Here is a 25,763-nt window from a genome sequence, read left to right as displayed (position 1 = left end):
ACACTTTTACCCTGGCCATTGACTCTGCTAATTACATTTCCAACTCCAGTCTTTCCTTCCTTCTCCTCAACTGTTCCTCTTGCTCCTCCAAAGCATGTTTCTTTTGCAGCATTTGTTGAGAGGCCCTTAAAGCAGCCAAATCTGCCTCAGCCTTAAGACGAGTGGAGGAAATGGAAGATCGACTGGATCGAGATCCATGAGATGACACTTTAGTAGACCCTTTGCTGCTTATATTTGAAACACTATCCATTGGTTGAACTTCATCTCCAGAATCCATTTTGGCCTGTAGACATGCATCAAGAAGCCGAGTATTGTGTGTTGTGGACACAACTTCAACAGAGGGTGCAACATCAGATTCACAGATATATTGAGATATGTCATCTGATTCCACAGTCCTGGGCTCAAGAGAATCAGAAGGTGCAATGCAAGGACTCTCACTACTTTGAGCAGAATGTGTGTCTATTGCTCGAGCATTTGAAACACTTGTGTTACACCTTTTCCCAATTTCAGTCATCCACTGTTCAACATCTTTCACAAAGCCATTATAATGTTTAGAAACTAAATCAAACCATTGATTTTGTTTAGTTTGTTCCTCAGAAGGAAGCAAAGGTAATACATTTCTATGCAACACAGATGCATCATCCATCAGCAGTTGTATTGTTTTCAGCATTGAACACACTTGAGACGCATTGTCATCACATTTCATCAACTCTTTCATGGACACAATCACATTCTTCACTTTATTCACTTTATTCTTGCGATCCCTTTGCAAGGCTTAAATTTGAGCTGCCATGGCCTTTGCCGTGGGCTTATGCTCTCATTTGCCGCTATCAGCAGCGTGCTCCATCTCCTCAGAGTTCAGAATCCATTTAAACTGCAGACATACCTCATTCTGCCGTTTTATGCGTGTCGATTCTGCTGCTCCACATCACAGCTCAATGCGATGAACATACGATGTGCCAGTAAAGCCGTTTCCAAATTGCGTCCATAATCCAAGAGCGCGTTTTCTGTTGACTAAAGTATAGTGACAGCCTATAGCCGCTGAGAGGCTAAGCAGAAGGAAATAAATCCATGACGCGTTCCTATCCGTTGCATTCTTTTTGAAGATTTATTAACACGCCGTAACAAACAACTGCATGATTAAAAAACAACTTAGAACAGCCCAGCATGACCTAGAACGGTCAACAGAAAGTGAGCGTTCCCCTACTCACCCCCTCTCTTCACACGCATGTCAAACAGGAAACACAATCAGGTACATATCCACCTGCACCCGTGTGACCAAACACCCGGAAATACAAAATCACAATACAAAATAAAAGACAAACATTTTCTGCACTTACAAAGACTATTAAGCATTTTCGTCTCAAGATAAAGACTAAGACTAAATCAAAAATGCCTGCCAAACATTAGTCAGCGTGTAATATAAAATTTGGAAAGGACCAGCCACCATCTGATCTGTTACGCTGTAAAGTAGATAATTTAATTCGGAGGCGTTTACCATTCCAAATATATTGAGATATTACTGAATCAAGTTTTTTCCAATAGCCAGCAGGTGGGGGTAGAGGAATCATAGAGGAATAGAAATTAATGCGAGGAAGGATGTTCATTTTAACAACAGATATTCTTGCATGGAAAGAAGTAGAAAGAGCTAAAACCTAGGTGATCTAGCACTGCCACTAGTTCCACTCCAAATGGTCGAATGCTTTCATTGCATCTAAAGAGAGTATAGCAGCGGGAGAAATCAATTGTTCAGATGAAGAGATTATGTGAAGTAGTCTTCGCAGATTATCTGAAGCAGAACGAGATTTAATAAACCCTGTTTGATCATGATTAACAAGTTTAGTCATAAAGCCTTCTAGGCGGCAGGCTAAAACTTTTGCATAAATTTTAACATCTGTACCAATTAGAGAAAGTGGGCGGTATCTAGAACATAAAGTAGAGTCTTTATCTTTTTTTTAATAGGAGAGATATAATTGGCCATGTTCATATTTTGTGGAAAGGATCCTTGATCAATCGAATATCGCATCATATCTAACATAAGTGGCCCCAAATCGGACCAGAAGGTCAAGTAGAGCTCAACTGGTATGCCATCTAGGCCTGGGGATTTCCCCTTGCTGATAAATTGAATCAATGATTCTAATTCAATAAGTGATAAAGGCCTCTAGATGTGGGTTCACATTTAGAGCTGGAACTATATAGATCACAATAGAAGGAACGAAAAGTGTCATTTATGCTCTTCTGGTCAGTCAGAACCTCACCAGTTTGAGACTTCACCGCTGTAATATTAGCACATTTTTCACTATTACATAGTCTTAGAGCCAGTAAATGGCTAGGTCTGCTACCTTGAAAATAATAGTTTTGTCTGGATCTCATCTTTTAATAAATTAGAATTAAAGCGCCATCTGGGGGCTCGCAAAGGTCCCTGGGTAATTGAAAGCTTCAAAAAATTATTGCTATGGTCTGAAAAGAGGGGAAAGATGTCGACATCAAGTAGCATTGAGGTCAACGGATTATCAGAAGTCAAACAAGAGCTTAGGTTTGCATGGGAACAAGCTCCACAAGGAAGCAGATGAGGAACCACTTCAAAAGGGCAATGCAGTCTGGAAAGTCCTGTTTGAGACTAAAGAACTGCTGAGAGAGGTGAGCATATGTGGAATCCATGACTGCAAAGGAGATTGACAGGAGGTCAGGTGATTGGTGATCAGAGGGCTGAGGTGGAGCCAGGGCATCCAAGGACCATAGTGGAACTGGGGGCTGGAAAAGACAGAGGTAGCTCTGGCACAGGGTCTGTGGCGAGCTTTGGCATGGCAACTGGCATTGACTGATTCAGGGTTGAATTGGTGAAATGGGCATGGAAGGGGTGAAGCAAGCATCTTCCTGAACCTCCTCCAATGTTAGGGAGAATCCAGCTAGCCATAATGTTTACTTGATGTATTGAAGTAGTAAGCAACTGAAATCTCCTGTGGGCATCGACTGGAGAAGGTGGTCGTCTAGCCTGTTTCAGAAGCACATCTTCAACTTGCCCTCATCCCAGGGAACGTGACGGCACAGTTCTAAAAGTCCTCCACAGAATTATCCAGTGAATGACCATCTTTATACAGGGACAGGATTTGGTCCTTGGAGTTGACTGCTGCTATCCATTAGTTTTTGTTTGGTTGGTTATTCTGTAAGGGCGTAGCAGGCTGGGAGAGAGTAGAGGCTTGATCAACTTTCAACAGTAGTATTTTATTTTCAGAATCAAAGAACACGGGATGTGAAGAACACCATAAACAGCAACAATAACCAACAAACTCAACATACAAACACAGGGCAATATGTATATGGGAAAACTAAAAGAATATATCTCATATTAATATTATACCTATAGTTTCTAATAACTATTTTTAATATACATACTTTTTAAAATTATTTTGTTACACCACATGATTATTTTAATTAACTGCGAAAAAAGCTAAAGGGTGATTAAAAACTGTGGTAAACCTAAAATATATTTTTTTACAGCAGTTACAGCATCTACAAAATACCTTAGTATACACTTTAAAATGTATAACATTTTTAAATGTATTAACTTGAAATTGTACAAGGAGTATGTATGAAATGTCAGTGGCAAAGCAACCGGGGGGAAAAGAGGACAGAGTGCATAAGGCCCAGAGGCTGAGAGGGGCCCGACTGAGTGAAGTTATTTTGAGGGGGCCCCATAGCAAATTCTGTGCAATGGGCCCAGAATCCCTAGCAACTTCACTGGATAGGCTCAGATTCAACTCTCATGTCATGAAAGTTGATACAGTGCCACCTGCTGTGGACTGACTGGAGTGACATGGACTTGTGTTTAGAAGACCTGAGCTGGAGGAGTCTGAATTTATAGAGAAATGCAATATGGAGAACATTGTCCTGGGCCTCGTGCTGAAGGGGGAGCAATGATGTTGCAAAAAGGATTCAGACCTGTAATAAAACAACTATTTTGACAACTAATAAAACATGCTATTTTTTTCTTAGCATGGAGAAACATGGAGCTCAATCATATCTTTTCAAAAAGACAAGAGGCTATTCTTTTCTACATTTTTGTATTTTATTTGTTACATTGGGAAGGCTTTATGAAACTTTACTCTAGTAAGGCATTAACAGACCATACAGGCTATTGCATGACAATAACATGATACTACTGCATATTTACAATGTAATGCTCTTTTCTAATAATTTAGTGCCTACAAAAAAAAAAACAGGTGGATGAAAAATAATGCAAATTATACAACTGATGATGTTGCCGCAAATTATACAAATTAGTAATAAAAATAATACAAAGTGCAACTATATTCTCCTAAGGATGGGCTCTTGACTTACAGGCACACATAGTTTCACACCACAACCAACATGGCATAATCTGATAAGATAATCAATTAATCAATGTGATTTCTACATACTGGACCTTTATTATAAAATGAACCTGGAAGCATGACATTGAGCAATGCTCATACTGAGTAACATGATGGCTCTGGTACAAAAACTGTTATCAAGCCTATAGCTAACTGTTATCAAGCCTATAGCTAACTGTTATCAAGCCTAACTTTCATGAAGCCATAAAGTTGATTAGTTTTTGCATATATAATATGATTTTTATTTAGTTCCAAAGAGCGATAATTAAGGACTAGATGATAGTGTACTGAAGATTGACTGCGAGATTAAATTAACATAGAACAATTAAAAAACATAGAACAACTATGTTCAGGGCTTTTGTTCCTTGTAAGACAAAAGATTGCTCAGAATTGTCCAGTACGCTTGCTAATGTCAATGTCTCTCTTCAATTGGCAGGCTGCACAAGACATGCAGAAGTAACCAACACAATAGTCATTACACATGGATCCCTGGAGAGAAAAGACAAAATATACATATTAATTTGTGGTAGATAAATAAAGATGTATAAAAAAAGTTTGCTTAATTGTACTAAATGTCCAAGCTGAACACCTCTGGTGTGACTTTAAACGCAGATCTTGAGCTAAAAACTCTTTACCAAACACCAATGACTTGTACATACACTACATGAACAAACATATTGGGACACCCCCTTCTTTAGAACAGAAAAAGGCACTTCCAAAGCTGAGGCAACAAAGATGGAAACATAATTCATGTATTTAAAAATTGTATTTCCATCTCTGTTGCAACAGTTTTGGAAGTGTCTAAAATGACTGTATCCACATGTACAAGTCATTGGTGTTTAGTAAAGAGTTTTTGGCTCAAGATCTGCATTTAAAGTCACACCAGAGGTGTTCAGCTCGGATTAGGACTTGGCTTTCTGCAGACCAGTCAAGTTCTTCCTCACTGACGAAATCAATCATTTCTTTTTGAACCTTGCCTTATACACAGAGGCACTGTCATGTTAGAATAGAAAAGGGTCCTGTCCAAACTGTTGCTTTAAAATTAGAAGCACACAATTCCCTAGAATATCATTATATGCTTAAACATTAAGATTTGTACTCATGGAAATTACTAAAGTAGTCAAACCTGTTCATTAGAAGCGGGTGGCCCAATACTTTTGGCAATATAGTGTAGATAGATAGATAGATACTAACTTGTATGTTGTATTTAGTCCTGTATACACTCCGGATCGGCATGCCTAAGCCGCATAAGCAGCACTCATTCATGTCGCTGGCAATGGAACAGCCCAAACAAGGGAGACAGAAATAGCCATAACAACCTAATAAAATATATGACTGATGTTAAAGTCAATTTAACAACATGTTAAAATCATTTAGACTTTATAGATTAGAATGTAGTAAGAATGTATGTGTTTAGTGCCATTGGAATCACTTACATACGCTTGTGTCTTCACAGCAGCTCATTAAGCCTGTGTGAAAGTCTCTGGGAGCAAATGCAGCCGGCTGAGATGTGACCTCCATAATCTAAGTAAAGAAATGTGAGGCATCAAGAATATTTATGCTGAAACATTTGACCCAAAACTGTAAAATTGTTACAAACATATTTAGTTCATGTAAATTTTAAGTAGAGGATTAATTTCTACAGCAAGTTCCCCAAAAATGAGGTAATATTTAAGCGTGTGTACCTTTGCCTGTTTTATCGTTGAGTCAAGAAACTCCTCTATCCACTGAAACTGGCACAGAATGTCTTTATATACAGTTGGGATGTCCCATATTCAGACACACCCTTCAAATATACAGTAAATGTCATAAACTGTATACTGACAGTTCTGTTGTGGAAATATATATTGCACTTCCTTTAAGTCCAAAGTTCAAAATGGTTAAAAGCCACATTATGTTTTCTGTCACACCTTCCAGTGATGAAATGTGCTGCCACATCAGCCATCCTTGTGAACCATTGCATTTACGAAGACAATGATACAACATATCATTATAGTTAACCATACTGTAAAATATTATTATCACAATGTAAAATAACTGATATATATATATATATATATATATATATAATTGATTCCTTCAAAAGAGCAGCATACACACACAAAAATCTAAATCAAATTAAAAAAAAAAGGAAAATATAAAACTATGGATCTAACTTCCTGATTGTAAGCATGCGAATATTATAATAAAAGTTTATTGCAAAACTTTATAAGTAGGGTTTTGACAATCAGCTTACATTCTAACATTATCATTGACAATCAGCAATAAAAATGTTGATTGCACAATAATGGAAATATCCAGTATACACGTCACAGTCAGACATGCCCCTGTGACGCCTGATTACTGGGTCAACAAATGTTTATAGCTTTACTCACTTACAGACAAATGAGGTCACAACAAACCAAATACAACACAGCTTTAGTATTTTTCTGTCTGATGTTAATATGTCTACATATGTTTTTTTTTTTTTTATATTTAATACAAAAACTAATTTAGTAAAATATTTGAGAAAATATTTAATATGCATTTTCTCATCACTGTAAAATCAGATTATTGCTAGCAGCATTCCACATTCAGTAAGACAAAACTATGCGTAGTATGTGTAGTACAGGCTACTGTATGAAATATCCCAACAAAAGGCTGGGCAATTCACGCTAACAATCAGCTTACATTCTAACTATTCTACTACTCTACTCTAACTACTCTACATTCATTGTCATTGCTAATAAACAATATATTTAAATGCACACTTTCCCATGAGCAGCCCGCACTCAGAAATTCTCAGAAAGTGAGAGCGGTAATGAAGATGACATAAAGAGGATAAAGGGTCAATGACATAAGTATTAAATTTTTCAGGCAAAGATTAGAGATGTGGATTTCTCCCCCTCTATGAATGGATCTTGGAATCCCCCAAATGGTTTGTTCAAGGATTTGGCCTCTATATACCCCTCATTTCCGAGAACCTACTCTGATTGGTCACATGGTCCAGACTGTTGTCATTTGTCTACTTACAGAGCATGCCTGGAAAAGAAACACCCATTACGATATCTAAATAACAGCATCAGAGAATTCCTCAGCACAGTATACACACTGATATGAACATGTAACGACAGCGGACATAGGTTAGCCAAGCACTACCAAGAAATACTGATGTAATAACATTACAGTTTGTAAACCAAAATCTCGCTCATTACTCAGGGTAGTAAGAATGACAGTCAATCTGCATTAATCGCCACAGGTAATAGTTGGCCCACAGCTGATTTGCAGAAGAATTTCAAGACGATACCATGAGTTAGCCAGCTGTTTACAACACAAGATTCACGAGTAACCTGCCTGATCTGCCTCATGTTCTGTGTTCCTTAAATACCAATAAACTCGATGTAGTATGGACATTATATAATGTTTCCTCCATCTGTTTAAAAAAGGTTAGAGAGAAATATACTGCACCATGGTTGAATAGTTTTATTCATGCTCTCAAGAGAGCAACTTGTGAACTTTTGAGAAATTGAGAGAATGACGTGAAAGGATAGTATGTCTAGTGCTGGGGTGTTAAATTCAGTACTGTCCTGCAGAGTTTCTGCAGTCTTCCAGCCCTATAAACACTCCTTAAGCAGCTAATCAACATCTTCAGGATTCGAAACTCCCAGGCAGGTGCTTCTGGAGCTGGTTGGAGCTACACTCTGCAGGACAGTTGGACACATGTGGTCTAGTGTAATCAGTAGGCTTCACACAAGTACTACTAATGTAGAAATTTCTCACAATGGACACCATGCAGTGAGTCTGGTGTGTGCAGACCAAAAGCGAAGCGAATATTCGCGTTATCGCTCTAGATTACTCATGGTATGTTTTTTGTGTCACTTGCACAAATAAAAACATTGCATAATGCTCTCCTCCATTTTCTGATACAGACGTGTCAAACCGGATGTGTCAGTAGCTCTTCGCTAATTGGCTTGCGCAACATGGCAAGATGCGAATTTTCCGAAATGTTTCAACTTGCGAGGAAGACGCAATTGAGGCCCAGTTCATGTCATACAAGTATTCGGTATGGAAGGCCAAATGGTTCAAAAACAAGTAAATTTTAACACGTCAACGACATGTAAAATATGTGTATGTGTTGTTTGACCCATTCAAATGAATTTGCCGCAGGTTAACGTCACTCAAAGTGTGGTAACATTTGCAAGCAAAATGAATGCTCCTGAGCTAAATTTCAACTGTCCCAGATAAGGGTATGAATACTTATGCAATTGACCATTCGCAAAACCCACCCACCCTTAGTTACTGTTGCCATGACCGACAAACAATGCCGCTCTCACACTACACTCACACGGTGAAAAATACATCACAGAGCAAAGAGGAAACTGACAACACACCGACAGAGAAGACCGAGCAGGTTACTTCTGATATGAAACAAGGTCTCGGGATCCTCAGCTTTTAAATTGAGTCATTTTTAAAGAAATTCAAACAATAAATACCGTTTTGTGGCTCTTTAATGTGTCGTGACAGATCACTGTATTGCCTCAGTTCAAACACGTGAACCGATCGTCTTTTCATATTTACTTAAAGCATGAAATGAACATGAATAAACATCAGAAAATATTTTATTTCAACCGCGGAACACACCATTTTTCAAGTTTAAGTCCACCGAAGTTATCTACTCTCTTGTCTGATTTGTGGTTAAGGCTGGAAGGGATACAGCTGCAGCTACTGGGCATGCACATTTACATATTTTCCGAGCCAACAATATAATGTGAAACCTATAAAAATGGTTTTGAAAAAGTACATAGAGCCATAGTTTCATCACAGCGACCGTCTTTTTGCAGTAAAGGACCTGTCATAGTTTAATGAGAGGGAAGATGACTTGAAGCGTCACTGTTAACCTGAAAACAGATGAGCGCACATGTGCATTTAAAGCTCCCATTCGGGGCGAAGTTCACAGGATTTTGTTCACAGAATGATAAGAGCACACATTTTAACATATTATTTTATTATTTAACACTCAGTATTTAAGCGCTGCAAGCCATGCTTACAGCGTCGGACATGACAGGTTTTCTGGTACGCAAAACAAGTACTTTAAAGGAATACCTTAGCTTATTGCCGTTATTGCCAACCAACAACAGCTTAACCCGCTGCACAATTTTATATTTAGTTATATTGAAAAAGTTTCAATTCAGTCTATCTTTTTTACCCCGTTTTAACATGGATTTCTGTGGACACAGGCCGTAGCTGTTGGGCAAGATGGCGGATAGCAGTGGCGGCACATAATATCCGCGTTCTGATTGGTGAGATCGCCCGTCAATCAAGCTCTTTGCTCTTTGTCAATTGAATCATTTAAGTTTTTATTTTTATCTTTAATAAATTTCCTAAGATGTTAAAAACCTGTTATTTGCTTTGTCATTGTGGTGTATAGAGTGTAGATTGATGTAGAAAAAAGTCATTTAAAGCAGTTTAACATAAGGCTGCAACATAACAAAACATGAAAAAAAAAAAAAATGAAGGGGTTTGAATACTTTTGCAAGGCCCTGTATATGTGTTGTAGTTTACATTTTAAAGTTGGTGGCCAAAGGCCAAAAGTTATCTGTGGCCGTTAGACATTTGTTTGTGTTAGTCCACCAAGACCCAATCAAAATGTAGCAAACCTTTCTCCAGTGTTGCAGTCATAGAGGGGCCCATCATAAACGGGGCCCTGGAATATGCTTATATTGCTTACATTGCTTACATTACATTGCTATACATTACTGAAAAAACAGCTTCCTTAATATTATTAACTTCTTCTTATCTCTAGGTCACCTCCTGAGGACCTTAATGTTTTAGTCACCTTTAATTTCAAAACAACAACTAGACAGAATTAACAAATTACACAACAGCACCATAAACTGGAACAGGAGAAAATATTTTAACCTTAAATAATGTGATTTAATATGATAGCTGTTTGGACTTGTGAGCACTTTCATCGATGCTGTCCAAATCCACATGTGGAAACATGAAATGAACACTAAATCTCATCTTAGAAAAAAAATATATGTTTCTTTATTTATAAGATTGGAAGGGTTTGTGAAAAGAATAGTTGTTACAATAATATGTTAACAGGAATTGTACATACATGACATATGGCATCATGGCAATACTACACAGTACTTGTAAAATTTTTAATTGTGCTTGAAGTAGATATTAAGAAAATTAATACAGCTGTAACTTTACAAAGAATACACTTTGCAGCAATTGCAACTGTATTAAATGAACACTTTGTTACAAATAGCAGAATTCGGCTACTGTAGCATTGCATTGAAGTTCTACCTACATCCAATTACGCTTTTCTTTAACTGTTTACATAGATATGCTATGCTTCACAACACAACCAACAGACCACATTGACAATATACTAATATCATATAATCAGCAATGTGCTGGTTACACCACCGAATCTCTTCTGAGCTACATTATTTTATAACATGTATGTGGAAGCATGAGCATTCTGGGTGAAATAAACCCTCCAAACTTACTGAATGGAAACTGCAATGTTTTGAACTTATGGAACTTATGATAGACATTTTCATTACATTTCAAATGATTAACTTCAACTTCCTTTAACATTTAATTCCCTTAGAGCGATACGTAAGGACTCGCCATAGCGTAGATGCTCCTTTTTCACTTCTCATGGTTTCAGTGTTCCATTACTCTTCCTTATTTTGATGTCTCTCTTCATTTGGCAGGCTGCACAACCTAAGCAGAAGTACGTGACCACCCAGTCATTACACATGGATCCCTGGAGATGCAAATTAAACAAAACTGTAAGTAATAGGCCCTATCTATGTATTTATGGATAGATAGATATAGATACTGACTGGTATGTTGTATTTAGTCCTGTATACACTTCGGATCGGCATGCCTAAACCGCATAAGCAGCACTCATTCATGTCGCTGGCAATGGTGCAGCCCAAACAAGGGAGACAGAAGAGGCCACAACAACCTAAAAAAATGATATGATTGATTTAAAAGTAAATCCAGTCAGCAGGATAGATTTACTTACAATGTGTTATGTAAAGTGCCCTTGGAATCACTTACATACACCCATGTCGTCACAGCAGCTCATCAAGCCCGAGTGAAAGGCTTGGGGTTCAAATGCAGCAGGTTGAGATGTGACCTCCATGATCTATGACAGGTAAAGACATTTAGGGTATCAAGAACATTTATGCTGTTATTTTGAAAATATATATTTTTTTCCCCAAAGCATTTTTTAAACCTATAATCAGCCATAGAATTTGAAAAATATGATTTAAAAAAAAAAAAAAGTTCTTTACCATGGCATTTAAATCTGATATTTACTAATACAGAAAGCTTACCAAAAAGTATGGAATATTTAATTGCAGCTTTACCTGATTTTTCTCAGTTGATTCCACTATGCACTGAAATGCACACAATATGCAAAGGTTATATAACGTTAGGGTTTGAAACGTCACATGCTCAGACCCACCCTTGGAAATGCATAGAAAAACATCAATCCATACTTTTAATTGTGAAAAGATTTATTGCCCTTCTTATAGGTTCAAAGTCCAGTAAGGCTTTTTTTTTTTTTTGTCTTTTTCCAAGAATTTACTGCTAGTTTGCTATTTGCTGCAACACCTCTCATGTCTGTCAAACTATTTGACAAGAAACAAAAATACAATGTTATATATATATATATATAGAACTCTCTTAACAATGAATGAGAGAGACAGAGACGAGAGTTAGTGGTTGCCCAAGCGGTCCTCTTTTGTTGTCTTTAATAAACATTGTTATTTCATTACAACACTTTGAATCATAGTAACTTAGTCATTAACACATATAAATACTTAAATCAAATCACAGTAAACAAATAAATAGATAATCATATATACAGAAATGTTCTAGATCTTCCACACATCTGGATTTACTCGTGAATATCTCAGATCAACTACTCAGGTATGTATTTCAGGTAAGTAACACAAGTGACACAAAAATGACTCCGGTTAAATGATACATGAATGGACTTCTCTATGACACTAGTATTAAAATGACACAATTACACAATTGAAACTAATTATTAACACATTAAAGCATGTTTACTGTAGTTTGGCATGAAATTTTAATAAATTTAACTAACCTCCAGAATGAATGAGAGACAGCGGTTGCCCAAGCGGTCCTCTTTGTTGTCTGAGGATGCGCTGCAGTTGTCACGGTAACTCTACTCTCTCTCAACTGCCACCAGAATTCAGAAAATGCAGCTGTGCTGTTCAGTGCAAACTCATTATAACACATTAAAGTAATTTGTATTAATCTTATATACACATGTAAATAGAAATAGACATACATAAATACATAACAAAATATATACAAATAATTTAATATTTTTATGACACAAACTCTACGGAGCAGGGTGGTCACACACACACACACACACACACACACACACACACACACACACACACACACACACACACACACACACACACACACACATATATAGGCTACCAGTACATTGAATTTTGAAGCTTCAAAATAATAATTAGCTATTGTAGAATAATATTCTAAATGTGACAAAAGCTACTCCCCAATAAGACTATATGAGGCTATTTAAATAAGGCTATTTCTTTAATTAATTAAAAATACGTGACATCTGACATGGATTTTGTTTGCTCAGCAGTTTGAGACTCAGAATTGATTTATTGCTAGCTAAGTAAAACACTGTTGCCATGAATACTTAATTACCTGCCGTTTTTATGACTTTAATGATTCAGAGTACATATAACCATACAGGACACACTGATATTAGGCGCCTATTTATACCCGACTGTACTGATGACATTAAAGACTAAAAAATAATTTAAATAATTAAAATTAAACAATTAATAATTAATAAAGACAAAATGATATATATATGATATATACATATATATATATATATATATATATATATATATATATGTGATATATATATATGTGTGTGTGTGTGTGTGTAACATGAAATTATGTGATCTATGTTATATATCTGACTTTTACCTTCAGCACATCTCAGGACATTTACTTTTATTAGAGAGGTTTGTTCAAGTCATTTTCTTTATGAATTGCATTTGAAATAAATCAAGTTATTGGAAATCCATGGATGGGAATAGATTTTCCCTAATCCACTAGAAAATCAGCAAACTCATTCCAGAACTGAATGAGTAAGTATGTATGGAAAAGAGCTTTTTCATCTGTGTACACGGGTCATTTCTTTCCTCTCCCTGACAAAGTCTAAGTGGCTGAACTCAGATCTTGTGCAATCACATCCACTCCACCCTCAAGAGTCAGAGTCAGAGGACAATAAAGCATTTAAACTTAAAGGAAAATATGAATGTGAGCAATTTAGACAAAGGGCCAGTTGCATAAACTTAGCCACCCTGTTAAGACTGTGAATTAAGAACTAGTTTAACCAACTAGTAGTTGCCAAGGGGTAATCAGTCTTACTTTTCCAATACAAATAAGACCAATCTACCTTTTCATAACTTAATTTAAAAGTTATGACCAGTCTTGAAGAAAAAAAAATTAGACAACTAACTTAAACAGTTTATGCAACTGGCCCCAACTTTAACATCTCTACTCATCTGCTGTTTGGGTTATACACAGTCATGGCCAAAAATATCGGCACCCTTGGTAAATATGATGAAAGAAGGCTGTGAAAATGAATCTGCATTGTTAATCCTTTTGATCTTTTAATTAAAAAAATCACAAATATCTAACCTTTCATTGGATAATACGAATTTAAAATGAGGGGAAATATCATTATGAAATAAATGTTTTTCTCTAATACACATTGGCCACAATTAACGGCACCCTTTTATTCAATACTTTTTGAAACCTCCATTTGCCAGTTTAACAGCTCTAAATGTTCTCCTATAATGCCTGATGAGGTTAGAGACACCTGACAAGAGATCAGAGAGCAATCCTTCATCCAGAATCACTCCAGCAGTATATTTCATTGTACACATGGGGTACTTTAGAGCTGTTAAACTGGCAAATGGAGGTTTCAAAAAGTATTGAATAAAAGGGTGCCATTAATTGTGGCCAATGTGTATTTGAGAAAAACATTTATTTCATAATGATATTTCCCCCCATTATAAATTCTTATTATCCAATGAAAAGTTAGATTTTTGTGAATTTTTCAAATAAAAGATCAAAATGATTAACAATGCAGATTAATTTTTACAGCCTTCTTTGATCATATTTACAAAGGGTGCCGATATTTTTGGCCATGACTGTATATCACTTTTAGATATGAGCAGAAAGACTTAACTACATACTGTGAGACACCAGAGGAAAATATGAGATTGTATTTTATTATTCATTGGCTTTCGTGCCATTCTGCAGTCTGATGTTTTTGTATAATGATTGCTAAATTGTAAATAAAGCTGCCAGATCACCACTCACATTTTTTTCATACTTATCTATTTATTTATTAAGAGTTAAAAGGTAAAAACAATTGCCCATGACACTTTACTCTAGAATAAATGTGTCATTTTTTCAGTAGTTCTAATGAAGCATTATAAAAAAAAAAACACAAGCTTTGTAAAAGTATTCATATGAAGTATTGTGGACTGTTTTAATTTCATTTTCATACAATCACAAAAAATAAAAATTAAATACATCACACAAAAATTAAAGACCATCACTCCAACTCTCAGAGGTAAATATAAAAGACAAAATTTATTTCTAAAGTATAAAGGTGTTATGTACAAATGGCTCTGGCAGAAGGTATTTTATAGTTATTTTCCCGATTGTTTTTGCTGTGATTCTGTGGTCCTGCTTCAGTCCGTGTCTGATGATCCAGTAGAGCTGTCAGATGAAGAAGAGTCTGTGTCTTTCTTATTATGTTTTTTCTTGTGTTTCTTTTCTTTCTCTCTTTTTTCCTTTTTCCCTTTCTTTTTGTGGCTCTTGTGCTTTTTCTTCTTCTTGCTCACTTCTTCTTCATCATCACTTGATGAATAAGACCTGACGGAATGAAATCATATGAATATCAGATCAAACAGGGCAGTAATGCCACCTAAAATATACAAAAATCTCATCACTATTTTAAAACAAAATTGAAAAAAATTAAATAAAATTGTTTTTGTTCAAATAAATGAAGGTGCATATTTATGAAGGACTAGAAGAGCCAGTACAAAATAAAGATATTTATTAATTCTTTTATCCATTATATAATATCTTTATTGGACTTTTCTACATGGAATAACAAGTGCACACGTAACAAGCCCATAATTATCAATTTGACAAAATAAAACAATTACAAAAAAACCTGTTTGTAGTTAATCATAATAAATACTATATGTTGATATATCATTTTGAATGCAACATTTAAAGCACATTTTTATAAAGCAATAACACACAGTTTTTAATACTTATGTTAAGCAAGTGAAAAAGTGCTATGATTGATCACACGTGTACCTCTTTTTGGCCTTTCGATGGGATCCGTCTTTGCTTTTCTTCTTATGTTTTTCTTTTTTGGAATCTTCATGAGAACCTGTGTTCCAGTGACAAATGATCATTATCAGCAATATTCTCACTCAGCTAAAACATTTAAAATATATGTATGCATGCACAAAAAGCAGGAAGACCTCAGACAGAAACATTAAGCATTTCAAGTCTGTGATGATGAAAGAACCTTTTGAATGGCTGCTGCCGAAGATCTTCTCTTTACTGACAGCTTCCTGTTCCTCTTCTTCACTCTCCTCAGTGCTGGTGCTGCTCACATCCAAAACAATGTCCTTCCTCGGATCCACACGAACAAAATTACGACATTCAAAAGTCAAATGACCAGCTAAAGAAAACAATGGATGATGAAAAAGAGAAAAGAATCAATATCACATGGATGAAAAGCAATGATAGATACATATAGAAAAAAGACAGACAGACAGTTAGATAAATAGAAAAAAAGATAACTGAGACACAGTCAGACAGAAAGAGATATATAGACAGAAAATAACAGACAGATAGACAAACAGATGGATAGATAGAAAAGACAAGACAGATAGAGAGTCAGACAAAAAGAAACAGATACTGACAGACAGATATATAGCCAGAAAAAAGACAGATAGACATGAAATCAGACAGAAACAAATTTAGATAGATAGATAGATAAAACAGCTAAGACAGATAGAAACAAAACAAACATATATGGACTGACAGAAGAAAAAAACGCAGATAAACAGACAGATAACAGATAAAAACAAAAACAAAAAACATGATCATCACACTCACGATATCCACATCTTTTGCAGCCTGCTCTGATGTTGTCTTTGTTTGGACCTGTTAGAAAAAAAACACACATTCAGTATCGCTTTAGTACATGAATTCATGACCACGTATAACAAAACCAACCACCAGCTGCAAGAAAACGTGTTTTCGTTGGGTATTTAATCCAAATCTAAAAAGATTTCTGAATTTATCTCACCATTTAGAAAACATCGAGCAGCTTGCATTATGCTAAACATTGTTGACACAATATCTTACAAATCGGTTAACATTTACCTACAACTAAGTGTAAAATATGAAATCTGAAATAAAAGTATATGTGTCAGATGTGAAGCGACAGCTTTGTTGTTGAGGAGTGAAGATAATAATGAAGTGAAGGATACTTTCTAGAAAATTCCAGAAGTGGCACATCAACAACATTAAGCAAAACAAATGGACAATCCATTAATCTCTGAAAACGCATACCTGGGTCAGCCATGATATACTCGACTGTTTATTAATCTAAATTATAAAAGGGCAAAACAAAACAACTCGTATGTTTTTGCTCCGTTGCTTTTCAAAACGTGAAACCGATCCGTTTGGTAAAAGACTCCGACTGGAAACGCGGAGTACACCGTGGTTCCACTTACAGACCTGTTCATCGATTTCCCTCAAGAGAGAGAAAACAACTAAAGAGCACAATGGTGTAACGAGGACAGAATTTAAGTACGCTTTATACCTGATATATAAATGAAAATCTGCTCCTGAATTTTTTATAAACTCATTAAAGAAAATTCTCTGTAATCACAAGCGGCTGTGATTGGTCCATCTTCACCAGCGCGGAGAAAAGTAACACGTTCCACCTGACAATACAATCAACAACTACTTCAGAAGCCTGAATTACACTTGTATATTCACATTTTAAATATTTAAAATTACACATTGACGATAGGACAACGCTTATTATCCTTCATTTGAATTCTACACCTTCTGATAATAGTCTTTGACAGGGTGAATTAATATTTAGCCTATCATTCTCCGTTACTGTAGAGGGCGATAATGCCGAGCAAACGCCGCAGGAGCGAGGAAATGATACTCTCTGGAAGCATGACATGATTTCGCTTGTAAACATCACATAAGAAAACACTTTCTATTTGTTGGATGTGCTTATTATGTTCTTGTAATATCTGCGTATAGTTTGTAGTTTTGTTATCAACCAGATTTGAGGGAAATATACCCAAATAATACGCGTTAAAGATGAGCAACATATATATTCAAGAGCCACCCACGAATGGAAAGGTGAGTTTCAACAGTATTTCAAACTCATATTCATGGAAAATAATGAAATGTAATGGTCAGCAGATGATATATTCTACTCCATTCTTCGTCTAATTTTTCTTTTTGTGTTTTTAAGAGTTATCATGCAGCATTATTCGTTTTTATTAAAACAACTTAGTGCTTTTATTACATTTACTTTATTTTTGTGTTATTAGCACTATACATGTGTGTGTGTATACATATATATATATATATATATATATATATATATATATATATATATATATATATATGTGTGTGTATATATGTATGTGTGTGTGTGTGTGTATTTGTATGTATGCATGTATGTATATAAGCGTTTATGGCTCATATAGTATGATATATGAGAATATGGAGATACTTCAGGAGGAAAAACCCTCTGTTTTATTTAGAGCCCAAAACTGAGCAGAATATGCAGTTTGGTGCAGTTGCTGATATTTATATTGCCAAAAAGATGGAATTCTGATTGTAATGTTAATCAATGAGATCTTTATAAGAGTAAAACTGACAACTTGCATACAATTATATAAATCAGTTATTATCACTCTGTATCGCCCAGTAATAGGTCTGAGTAAGGTGATATTTAAATGCCCAGTTTTATAATCAAAGCTCTGTAGTTTTTAGGGGGCAGAACTTTTAATGCAATGCAATAAATGATGCCTGAGCAAATAAACACTCACACTTTAATATGATTTTTCTAAAAAAATATATTTAATGGATAATCAAGGAAACCTAAGTTGCTTCAGTCCATTAAGGGTTTATCTTGAAACATCTGTAACACTAATAAAGTTATTCTTGTGGTTACTTAAAAAAAAATCAGTAAAGATTTCACAACAAAAAGACACATAATCCATGACCTTAAGGTGGACATTTTTATAATTAGCTATACTAAAATGCCGCCTTATAAATTATCAATCAGATGGCATAAAGCATTTAGTACATTGTGAACCACTATTTTCTTTTTTTTTATTAAAGAATTGATTATATTAATACAACCCGATTTCCGGAAATGTTGGGACTTTTTTTTAAATTTGAATAAAATGAAAACTAAAAGACTTTCAAATCACATGAGCCAATATTTTATTCACAATAGAACATAGATAACATAATAAATATTTAAACAGAGAAATTTTACACTTTTATCCAGTAAATGAGCTCATTTCAAATTTGATGCCTGCTACAGGTCTCAAAAAAAGTTGGCACGGGTGCAACAAAGGGCTGAAAAAACAAGACATTTTGAAAAGATTCAGCTGGGAGAACATCTAGCAACTAATTAAGTTAATTAACATCAGGTCTGTAACATGATTAGCTATAAAAGGGATGTCTTAAAGAGGCAAAGTCTCTCCAATCTGTGAAAGAGTGCGTAAAAAGATTGTGGAATACTTTTAAAACAACGTTCCTCAACGTCAAATTGCAAAGGCTTTGCAAATCTCATCATCTACAGTGCGTAAGGGACAAGGCCGAAGACCTTTGTTGGATGCCCGTGGTCTTCGGGCCCTCAGACGACACTGCATCACTCATCAGAATGATTCTGTCATTGACATTACTAAATGGGCCCAGGAATACTTCCAGAAACCACTGTTGGTAAACACAATCCGTCGTGCCATCTGCAGATGCCAACTAAAGCTCTATCATGCAAAAAGGAAGCCATATGTGAACATGGTCCAGAAGCGCCACTGTGTCCTGTGGGCCAAGGCTCATTTAAAATGGACAGTTTCAAAGTAGAAAAGTGTTCTATGGTCAGACGAGTCCAAATTTGACATTCTTGTTGGAAATCATGGACGCCGTGTCCTCTGGAAGCGCCGTGTCCTAGTGCGCGTGCGCTTTCACTGCATGATTCAGTCTATTAAAATGCATTACAAAATTCAAGATATGGGGGCTTTATATAATTTCATATAGTTAATATCACATTAATATCACATTAATATCACATTAATATTAGTGCCGTCTTTTCCTCCAAAAATCAGCATGATTACAAATGTGATATTGATATTATACAACAGTTCAATAAACAAGAAGTTAATATTTAGAAAATTATGTTGTAGACACCATATTTCCTGTTTTTGCTCCATTTCGACAACAAAAATAATTCCAAACAAAGCCGCTGCACTGTTTCGCGTCTCTGAGCAACATGATGGTGTTTTGTTCCTGAATGAATCAACCGTTTAAATGATTCGGTTCAATCGTAGTGACTCACTTATTAACAGTAACTTGATGCCACCTGCTGGCGATTGTAATTTCACATTTAAAGTATCTTTTTTAAATTTTTTTAATAATTTCAAATATCAGTATTCAAGGTTTTATGTTTAAAGTATTAAAACATTATATATGCATGTGTAACTGCAGGTTAAATGCATTCATGTCCTGCATTAAGCAGGGTGTAAGTGCATCTAAATGCCACTTCAGAAATTCAAATTCAAAAGATGAATTTTGTTGATACTGATTTAATTTGCTTGATAACAGCCTAAATGTCTTATTATTCTAATTGACTGATTAAATGTAAGAATTTGACTCAAATGATGATGCACACTTTTAGAGAAATCGAAAATGTGAAATGTGTCATGTGAAAATGACCAGAAAAGGTAAAAAAATAAAAAATAAAATAACTTATTGGAAAAGGATGAATTTCTATCACTGCTGTGAACTGACCACCACACAGAATATGAAGAATATCAAAATCAGCTGTCCACGGTAGTCCTTAAGACTACCAGCACAATAACACAAGATCAGCACAATAACACAAGCAAAATATCGTCAGATATCAGATTAACTTCGGTGGTTTACGAAAGAAATCTGTCAGTGTTTCCTTTCATTTTCTCTCTTCTTCAGCCCTTTGCATTTCTCCAGTAGTTATAGCTCCCTGTCACCTGACAGCTGAAAGCAGTGACTGGGTGATTGACAGCTAATATATTAACCAATCTGCATTAAAGTTAAGAATGTAAAGATGAAATCTGTTAATATATAACTTGTAGTTATGGTGCTCATTAATTTTTGGTGGGTGCTCCTAAATTTTAGCTGGTGCTCCTAACTTTTTAAAGTTGGGAGCACCAGTGCTACCAAGTAAAAAAGTTAATTTCGAGCCCTGAAACCTATATCAGGCAAGAATAGGACCAAATTCCAACACCAAAACTCCAGAAACTCATAACCTCGATGCCCAGACGTCTTCAAACTGTTTTGAAAAGAAGAGGAGATGCTACACCATGGTAAACATGCCCCCGTCCCATGAGACCTGTAGCAGGCATTAAATTTGAAATGAGCTCATTTTGTGCATAAAATTGTAAAGTTTCTCCATTTAAACATTTATTATGTTATCTATGTTCTATTGTGAATAAAATATTGGCTCATGTGATTTGAAATTCTTTATTTTTCATTTTATTCATATATAAAAAAACGTCCCAACATTTCCGGAATTCGGGTTGTACTTTAGAGGCCTTAGTTAGAAATTTGTTTATCAAATATAATGCAGTAGGCTTTATTGGGTAATTTGAGCTGTTTTTGCTATGTATATTTCTTCATTTCCTGTGTTTTTCAAATGTCACTGAAAAAGCCTTCTTAAAGCACAAAAACCATTTTATCTGTATAATGACAAACTGATATTTTCTCATAGGTCTTGCTGAAGACCACTGCAGGTGATATTGATATAGAGCTCTGGTCTAAGGAAGCTCCCAAGGCATGTAGAAACTTCACTCAGCTCTGTATGGAGGGTAGGTGGCGTCATACTTTAAGATTTGCAGACATAAAATGCAAACAAGACAAGGCACTTGTCATGATGTCATGTTTTTAAATGAAATACCTTGATTACTCATCATAAATATTTACCTCTGTTTTGCAGGTTACTATGATGGCACAATCTTTCATCGTGTGGTGCCAGAATTCATTGTTCAAGGAGGTGATCCGACAGGCACCGGGATGGGTGGGGAGTCCATCTATGGTCGCCCTTTCAAGGTTGCTTTTGCTTTTGTTATTTACGAGATTAAGTGGATGTGTAATTAGGGGTGTGCGATATATATCGTCTGCAATAATATTGTAATTGTTGTTTTAACGATGTGCGATTTGACATTATCGAGTATTTAGCAAAAACCTTTCAAAACACCCTACAGAGTGCATGCATACATTACGTGAAGTCTAGTGAGTGCGCATATGCATTTAGAGTGCTTTCTTTCACTGCATGATTCAGTCTATTAAAATACATTTAGAATGATCACAAAATTCAAGATATGGGGATAGAAAATGTATATATTTATATCATTTCATATACACTGAACAAAATTATAAACGCAACACTTTTGTTTTTGCCGCCATTTTTCATGAGCTGAACTCAAAGATCTAAGACTTTTTCTATGTACACAAAAGGCCTATTTCTCTCAAATATTGTTCACAAATCTGTCTAAATCTGTGTTAGTGAACACTTCTCCTTTGCCGAGATACTCCATCCGCACAGGTGTGGCATATCAAGATGCTGATTAGACAGCATGATTATTGCACAGGTGTGCCTTAGGCTGGCCACAATAAAAGGCCAAAAACAAAAGTGTTGCGTTTATAATTTTGTTCAGTGTAGTTAATGTCACACAAAGAGTGCCGTTTTTTTCTCCAAAAATTACCTTGATTACAAACATAATATTGATTTTTTTTTTTTTACCACAGTTCAAAAAACAAGAAGTTAATTAAGAGACTTATGTTTTAGGCACCATATTGCATGTTTTTGTGCTATTTCGACAACAAAAATAATTCCAAATTCAGCCTCAACGCTGTTTTGCGTCTCTGAGCAACATGATGGTGTTTCGAATCAACCGTTTAAATGATTCTGTTCAATCGCAATGACTCACTTATTAACAGTGACTACTGACAGTTTTAATTTCACATTTAAAGTTTCTTTTTATTATTGACAGTATTCAAAGTTTTATGTTTAATATATCAAAACATTATTTATACATTTGTAATTGCAGGTTAAATACATTCGTGTCCTGCATTAAACAGTGTGTAAACACATCTAAATGCCACTTCAGGTGCAGCTTCTGTGTTTCCTCTGCATTGAAAAGATGAATTTTATTGATACTGATTTAATTTGCCTGGTAATTAACAGCCCAAATGTCTTATTATTCTAATTCGCGGATTAAATGTAAAAATCTGACTGAAAAGATAAAGAACACTTTTAGAAAAATGGCTTTCTAAAGGTAAAAATGCCTATAAAAGGTAAAAATCAATTTAAACTTATTGGAAAATATTAATTTCTATCAGTGTGAACTGAGCATCACACAGAATATGAAGAATATCAAAAACTTCTGGAGTCAGTTGTCCATGGCAGTCCTTAAGATATGAGCACAATAATATCATTAATTATTGTTATCGATAAAATCCCAGAAAATATTGAGATATTATTTTTTGTCAATATCGCACACCCCTATGTGCAATTGGCATATGTATAAGAATATGCAGGAAAGCATGATTGTAAAGGTTATTGTATGTAACTATTTGGTTTTTCAATGCAGGATGAATTTCACTCCAGATTGCGCTTCAATCGGAGAGGTTTGGTTGCTATGGCAAATGCAGGACCTCATGATAATGGGAGCCAGTTTTTCTTTACTCTTGGACGGGCTGATGAACTCAACAACAAACACACCATTTTTGGAAAGGTGAAGAATATTTTATGACCCATTTAAAGGGATATTTTCCTAAAAATGAGAATAGGCCCGGATTTTCTGCAAAATAAACAAACAATTTTTGTTAAGCAAGGATGCATTAAATTGATTAGGATTGGCATTAAAAAGATTTATAATGTTGCAAAAGATTTCTATATCACATGAAAGCTGTTCTTTTCAATTTTCTGTTCATTAGAGAACCCTTGGTTGAGGAGATTCCCCCCATCCATGTAAAGCACTTTGAGTACCCAGAAAAGCGCTATATGAATATAACAAATTATCCTGAAAAACGTTTTGCAGTTTCCAGAAAAATATGAAGCAGCTGTTTTCAACATTGATAATAATCAGAAATGTTTCTTGAGCATCAAATCAGCATAATATAATGATTTCTGAAGGATCATGTGGCACTGAGAAATGGAGGAATGATGCTGAAAATTCAGCTTTACATCACAGCAAAAAATTACATTTGAAAATAAATGTAAATATAAAACAATTATTTTAAATTGTAATAATATTTAAATATATTACTATATGTTTGAAGAGATAAATTCAGCTTTTGGTGAGCACGAGACTTTTTTTTTTTTTTCCCAGAAATTTAAAAAATCTTACTGGACCCCAACTATTTCTATAAGTCACACTCATTTATCCAACAATGTTGATCAGCATATGTTGCTGTTTTTATTTATTATTTGTTTCATTCAGTTCACAATTTGTGTGTTGTGCTTTGGCTGCAGGTCACAGGAGATACGGTGTATAACATAATCAGGTTAGCAGAGGTGGAGTGTGACCGTGATGAACGGCCGCTCAACCCACACAAAATTCGATCCACAGAGGTTTGTTCAGGCCCATCATGAACTGGATTTACCGTTTTAATTTTCTTGACCTTTGTTTTCATATGAAGTCGTTGGTTTTGTGCAGGTCTTACATTCTCCCTTTGATGACATTGTTCCACGTGAAATTAAAGTTAAAAAAGAGAAAAACAAAGAAGAAGGGAAGAAGTCACAGTCCAAAGCAACAAAGTATGGCATACTTACACTCTTAAACTTTATTTATTCATTTCTTTCTTTTATTTGGATACCAGCATTAAAGACAACATGACACAAGCATTCACAATGTGTTTAACTCAAACTCTCCCTGCTGTCAAACACGATATTTGAAGACCACATAAACTAGGATATTTGTGATATTTCTGCTGTAATTATTACAATAACTGCTTGTTTTCAAGCTTCTTTTAAACGAGAAGTTAGAGTTGATATATATAAAGTATTTATATATAAATAAATTATATAAAGTGAATTTAATCTTGATTAATTTTATGATTCCAGTAGTTGCAAGAATTGTATGTCCTTTAAGAAAACCATGCATCTTAAAATCAACAGTACATCCAGTGTTATTTTAGTGTTATTGTTATATTCTTGTAGTATTTATTAAAATTTTAAATGAACTTTTATTGAAGCTATGTTTCAATTAATGACAACAATTTTTAATTTTAGTGTTAGTTAACAATAACGCTGATTTAAATTTTTTTTTTTTTTTTTTTTTTAGCATTTTAATTTAGAGTTAGTCAGAGTATTTTGATATATTAATAATAATTTATGTTTAAATATTTTAAGTGATTTGAAGGTTTGCTGAAGCCCCCTGGTTGAAACTGCTGATGTATTCTGAGATGTAATATATCACTGAAAATAGTGATTTGATTTTAGCTATTAGTATTGATTGGATTGTGGAAAGTCACCTGTGACATTATTGTGGTTCTTGCAAACGCCACTATAATTCATAATTTGTCTGAACATTAAATTTTCAGAACTTGTTCTGCATTTTGGGCTGCAGACAAATAATAATCATGTAGATTGTCATAAATTCATCATAATAAACAATCAGACATAAATATTTTAAAAAAAGTAAAACAATTGCACAGATTTACAGAAAATAAATAGGGTCAATCTTTATTTGTTCTGTTTATTTTTCCCCTTTATGATTAGATTTTTAAAAAATGGTTTAATTTTGTATTTTCATGTTGTGCAGAAATGTTTCCATAATGCAATGTTAACCTTAATATTTTTCTATAGGAATTTCAACTTGTTGTCGTTTGGTGAGGAGGCCGAGGAAGATGAGGAGATGGTCAATCAAGTCAGCCAGGTAGCTTTCTGTCCAATGAGATGATTCCTCCATGAGGTGTTTATTTATTTGTGTGAAAATGAGCAGTAGGTAC

At 35.0% G+C, this 25,763-nt stretch overlaps 3 protein-coding genes across 3 annotated transcripts in view; 1 reads left to right on the top strand and 2 right to left on the bottom strand.

Annotated features, from left to right (window-relative positions):
• Nucleotides 1–10,834: 10,834 nt before the first annotated feature.
• plac8.1 (placenta associated 8, tandem duplicate 1) lies at nucleotides 10,835–12,531 on the bottom strand. Its single transcript, XM_058790012.1, has 5 exons — nucleotides 12,493–12,531; nucleotides 11,747–11,776; nucleotides 11,436–11,523; nucleotides 11,216–11,340; nucleotides 10,835–11,136 (listed from the first exon to the last, which is right to left on the bottom strand). Exons 3-5 carry the CDS (start codon nucleotides 11,518–11,520, stop codon nucleotides 11,026–11,028), a joined length of 321 nt encoding a protein of 106 aa, XP_058645995.1. The 5' UTR covers nucleotides 11,521–11,523; nucleotides 11,747–11,776; nucleotides 12,493–12,531; the 3' UTR covers nucleotides 10,835–11,025.
• A 2,411-nt stretch (nucleotides 12,532–14,942) lies between these two features.
• srek1ip1 (SREK1-interacting protein 1) lies at nucleotides 14,943–17,315 on the bottom strand. Its single transcript, XM_058789603.1, has 5 exons — nucleotides 17,082–17,315; nucleotides 16,623–16,670; nucleotides 16,027–16,182; nucleotides 15,810–15,885; nucleotides 14,943–15,356 (listed from the first exon to the last, which is right to left on the bottom strand). The coding sequence occupies exons 1-5, from the start codon at nucleotides 17,092–17,094 to the stop codon at nucleotides 15,173–15,175; spliced, it is 477 nt and encodes a 158-aa protein (XP_058645586.1). The 5' UTR covers nucleotides 17,095–17,315; the 3' UTR covers nucleotides 14,943–15,172.
• Nucleotides 17,316–17,647: 332 nt separating this feature from the next.
• cwc27 (CWC27 spliceosome associated cyclophilin) overlaps nucleotides 17,648–25,763 on the top strand; it is a 52,991-nt gene continuing 44,875 nt past the window's right edge. The window contains exons 1-7 of the mRNA XM_058789680.1: nucleotides 17,648–17,894; nucleotides 21,520–21,616; nucleotides 21,745–21,857; nucleotides 23,402–23,545; nucleotides 24,286–24,384; nucleotides 24,470–24,570; nucleotides 25,621–25,690. Coding sequence (XP_058645663.1) covers nucleotides 17,853–17,894; nucleotides 21,520–21,616; nucleotides 21,745–21,857; nucleotides 23,402–23,545; nucleotides 24,286–24,384; nucleotides 24,470–24,570; nucleotides 25,621–25,690 — 666 coding nt within the window. The 5' untranslated portion in view covers nucleotides 17,648–17,852. The remainder of the gene's footprint in view (nucleotides 17,895–21,519; nucleotides 21,617–21,744; nucleotides 21,858–23,401; nucleotides 23,546–24,285; nucleotides 24,385–24,469; nucleotides 24,571–25,620; nucleotides 25,691–25,763) is intronic.

The sequence above is a fragment of the Onychostoma macrolepis genome, chromosome 10, assembly GCF_012432095.1.
Source record: "Onychostoma macrolepis isolate SWU-2019 chromosome 10, ASM1243209v1, whole genome shotgun sequence".
Lineage (NCBI taxonomy): Eukaryota > Metazoa > Chordata > Actinopteri > Cypriniformes > Cyprinidae > Onychostoma > Onychostoma macrolepis.
This window is presented reverse-complemented; position numbering and strand designations above follow the sequence as displayed.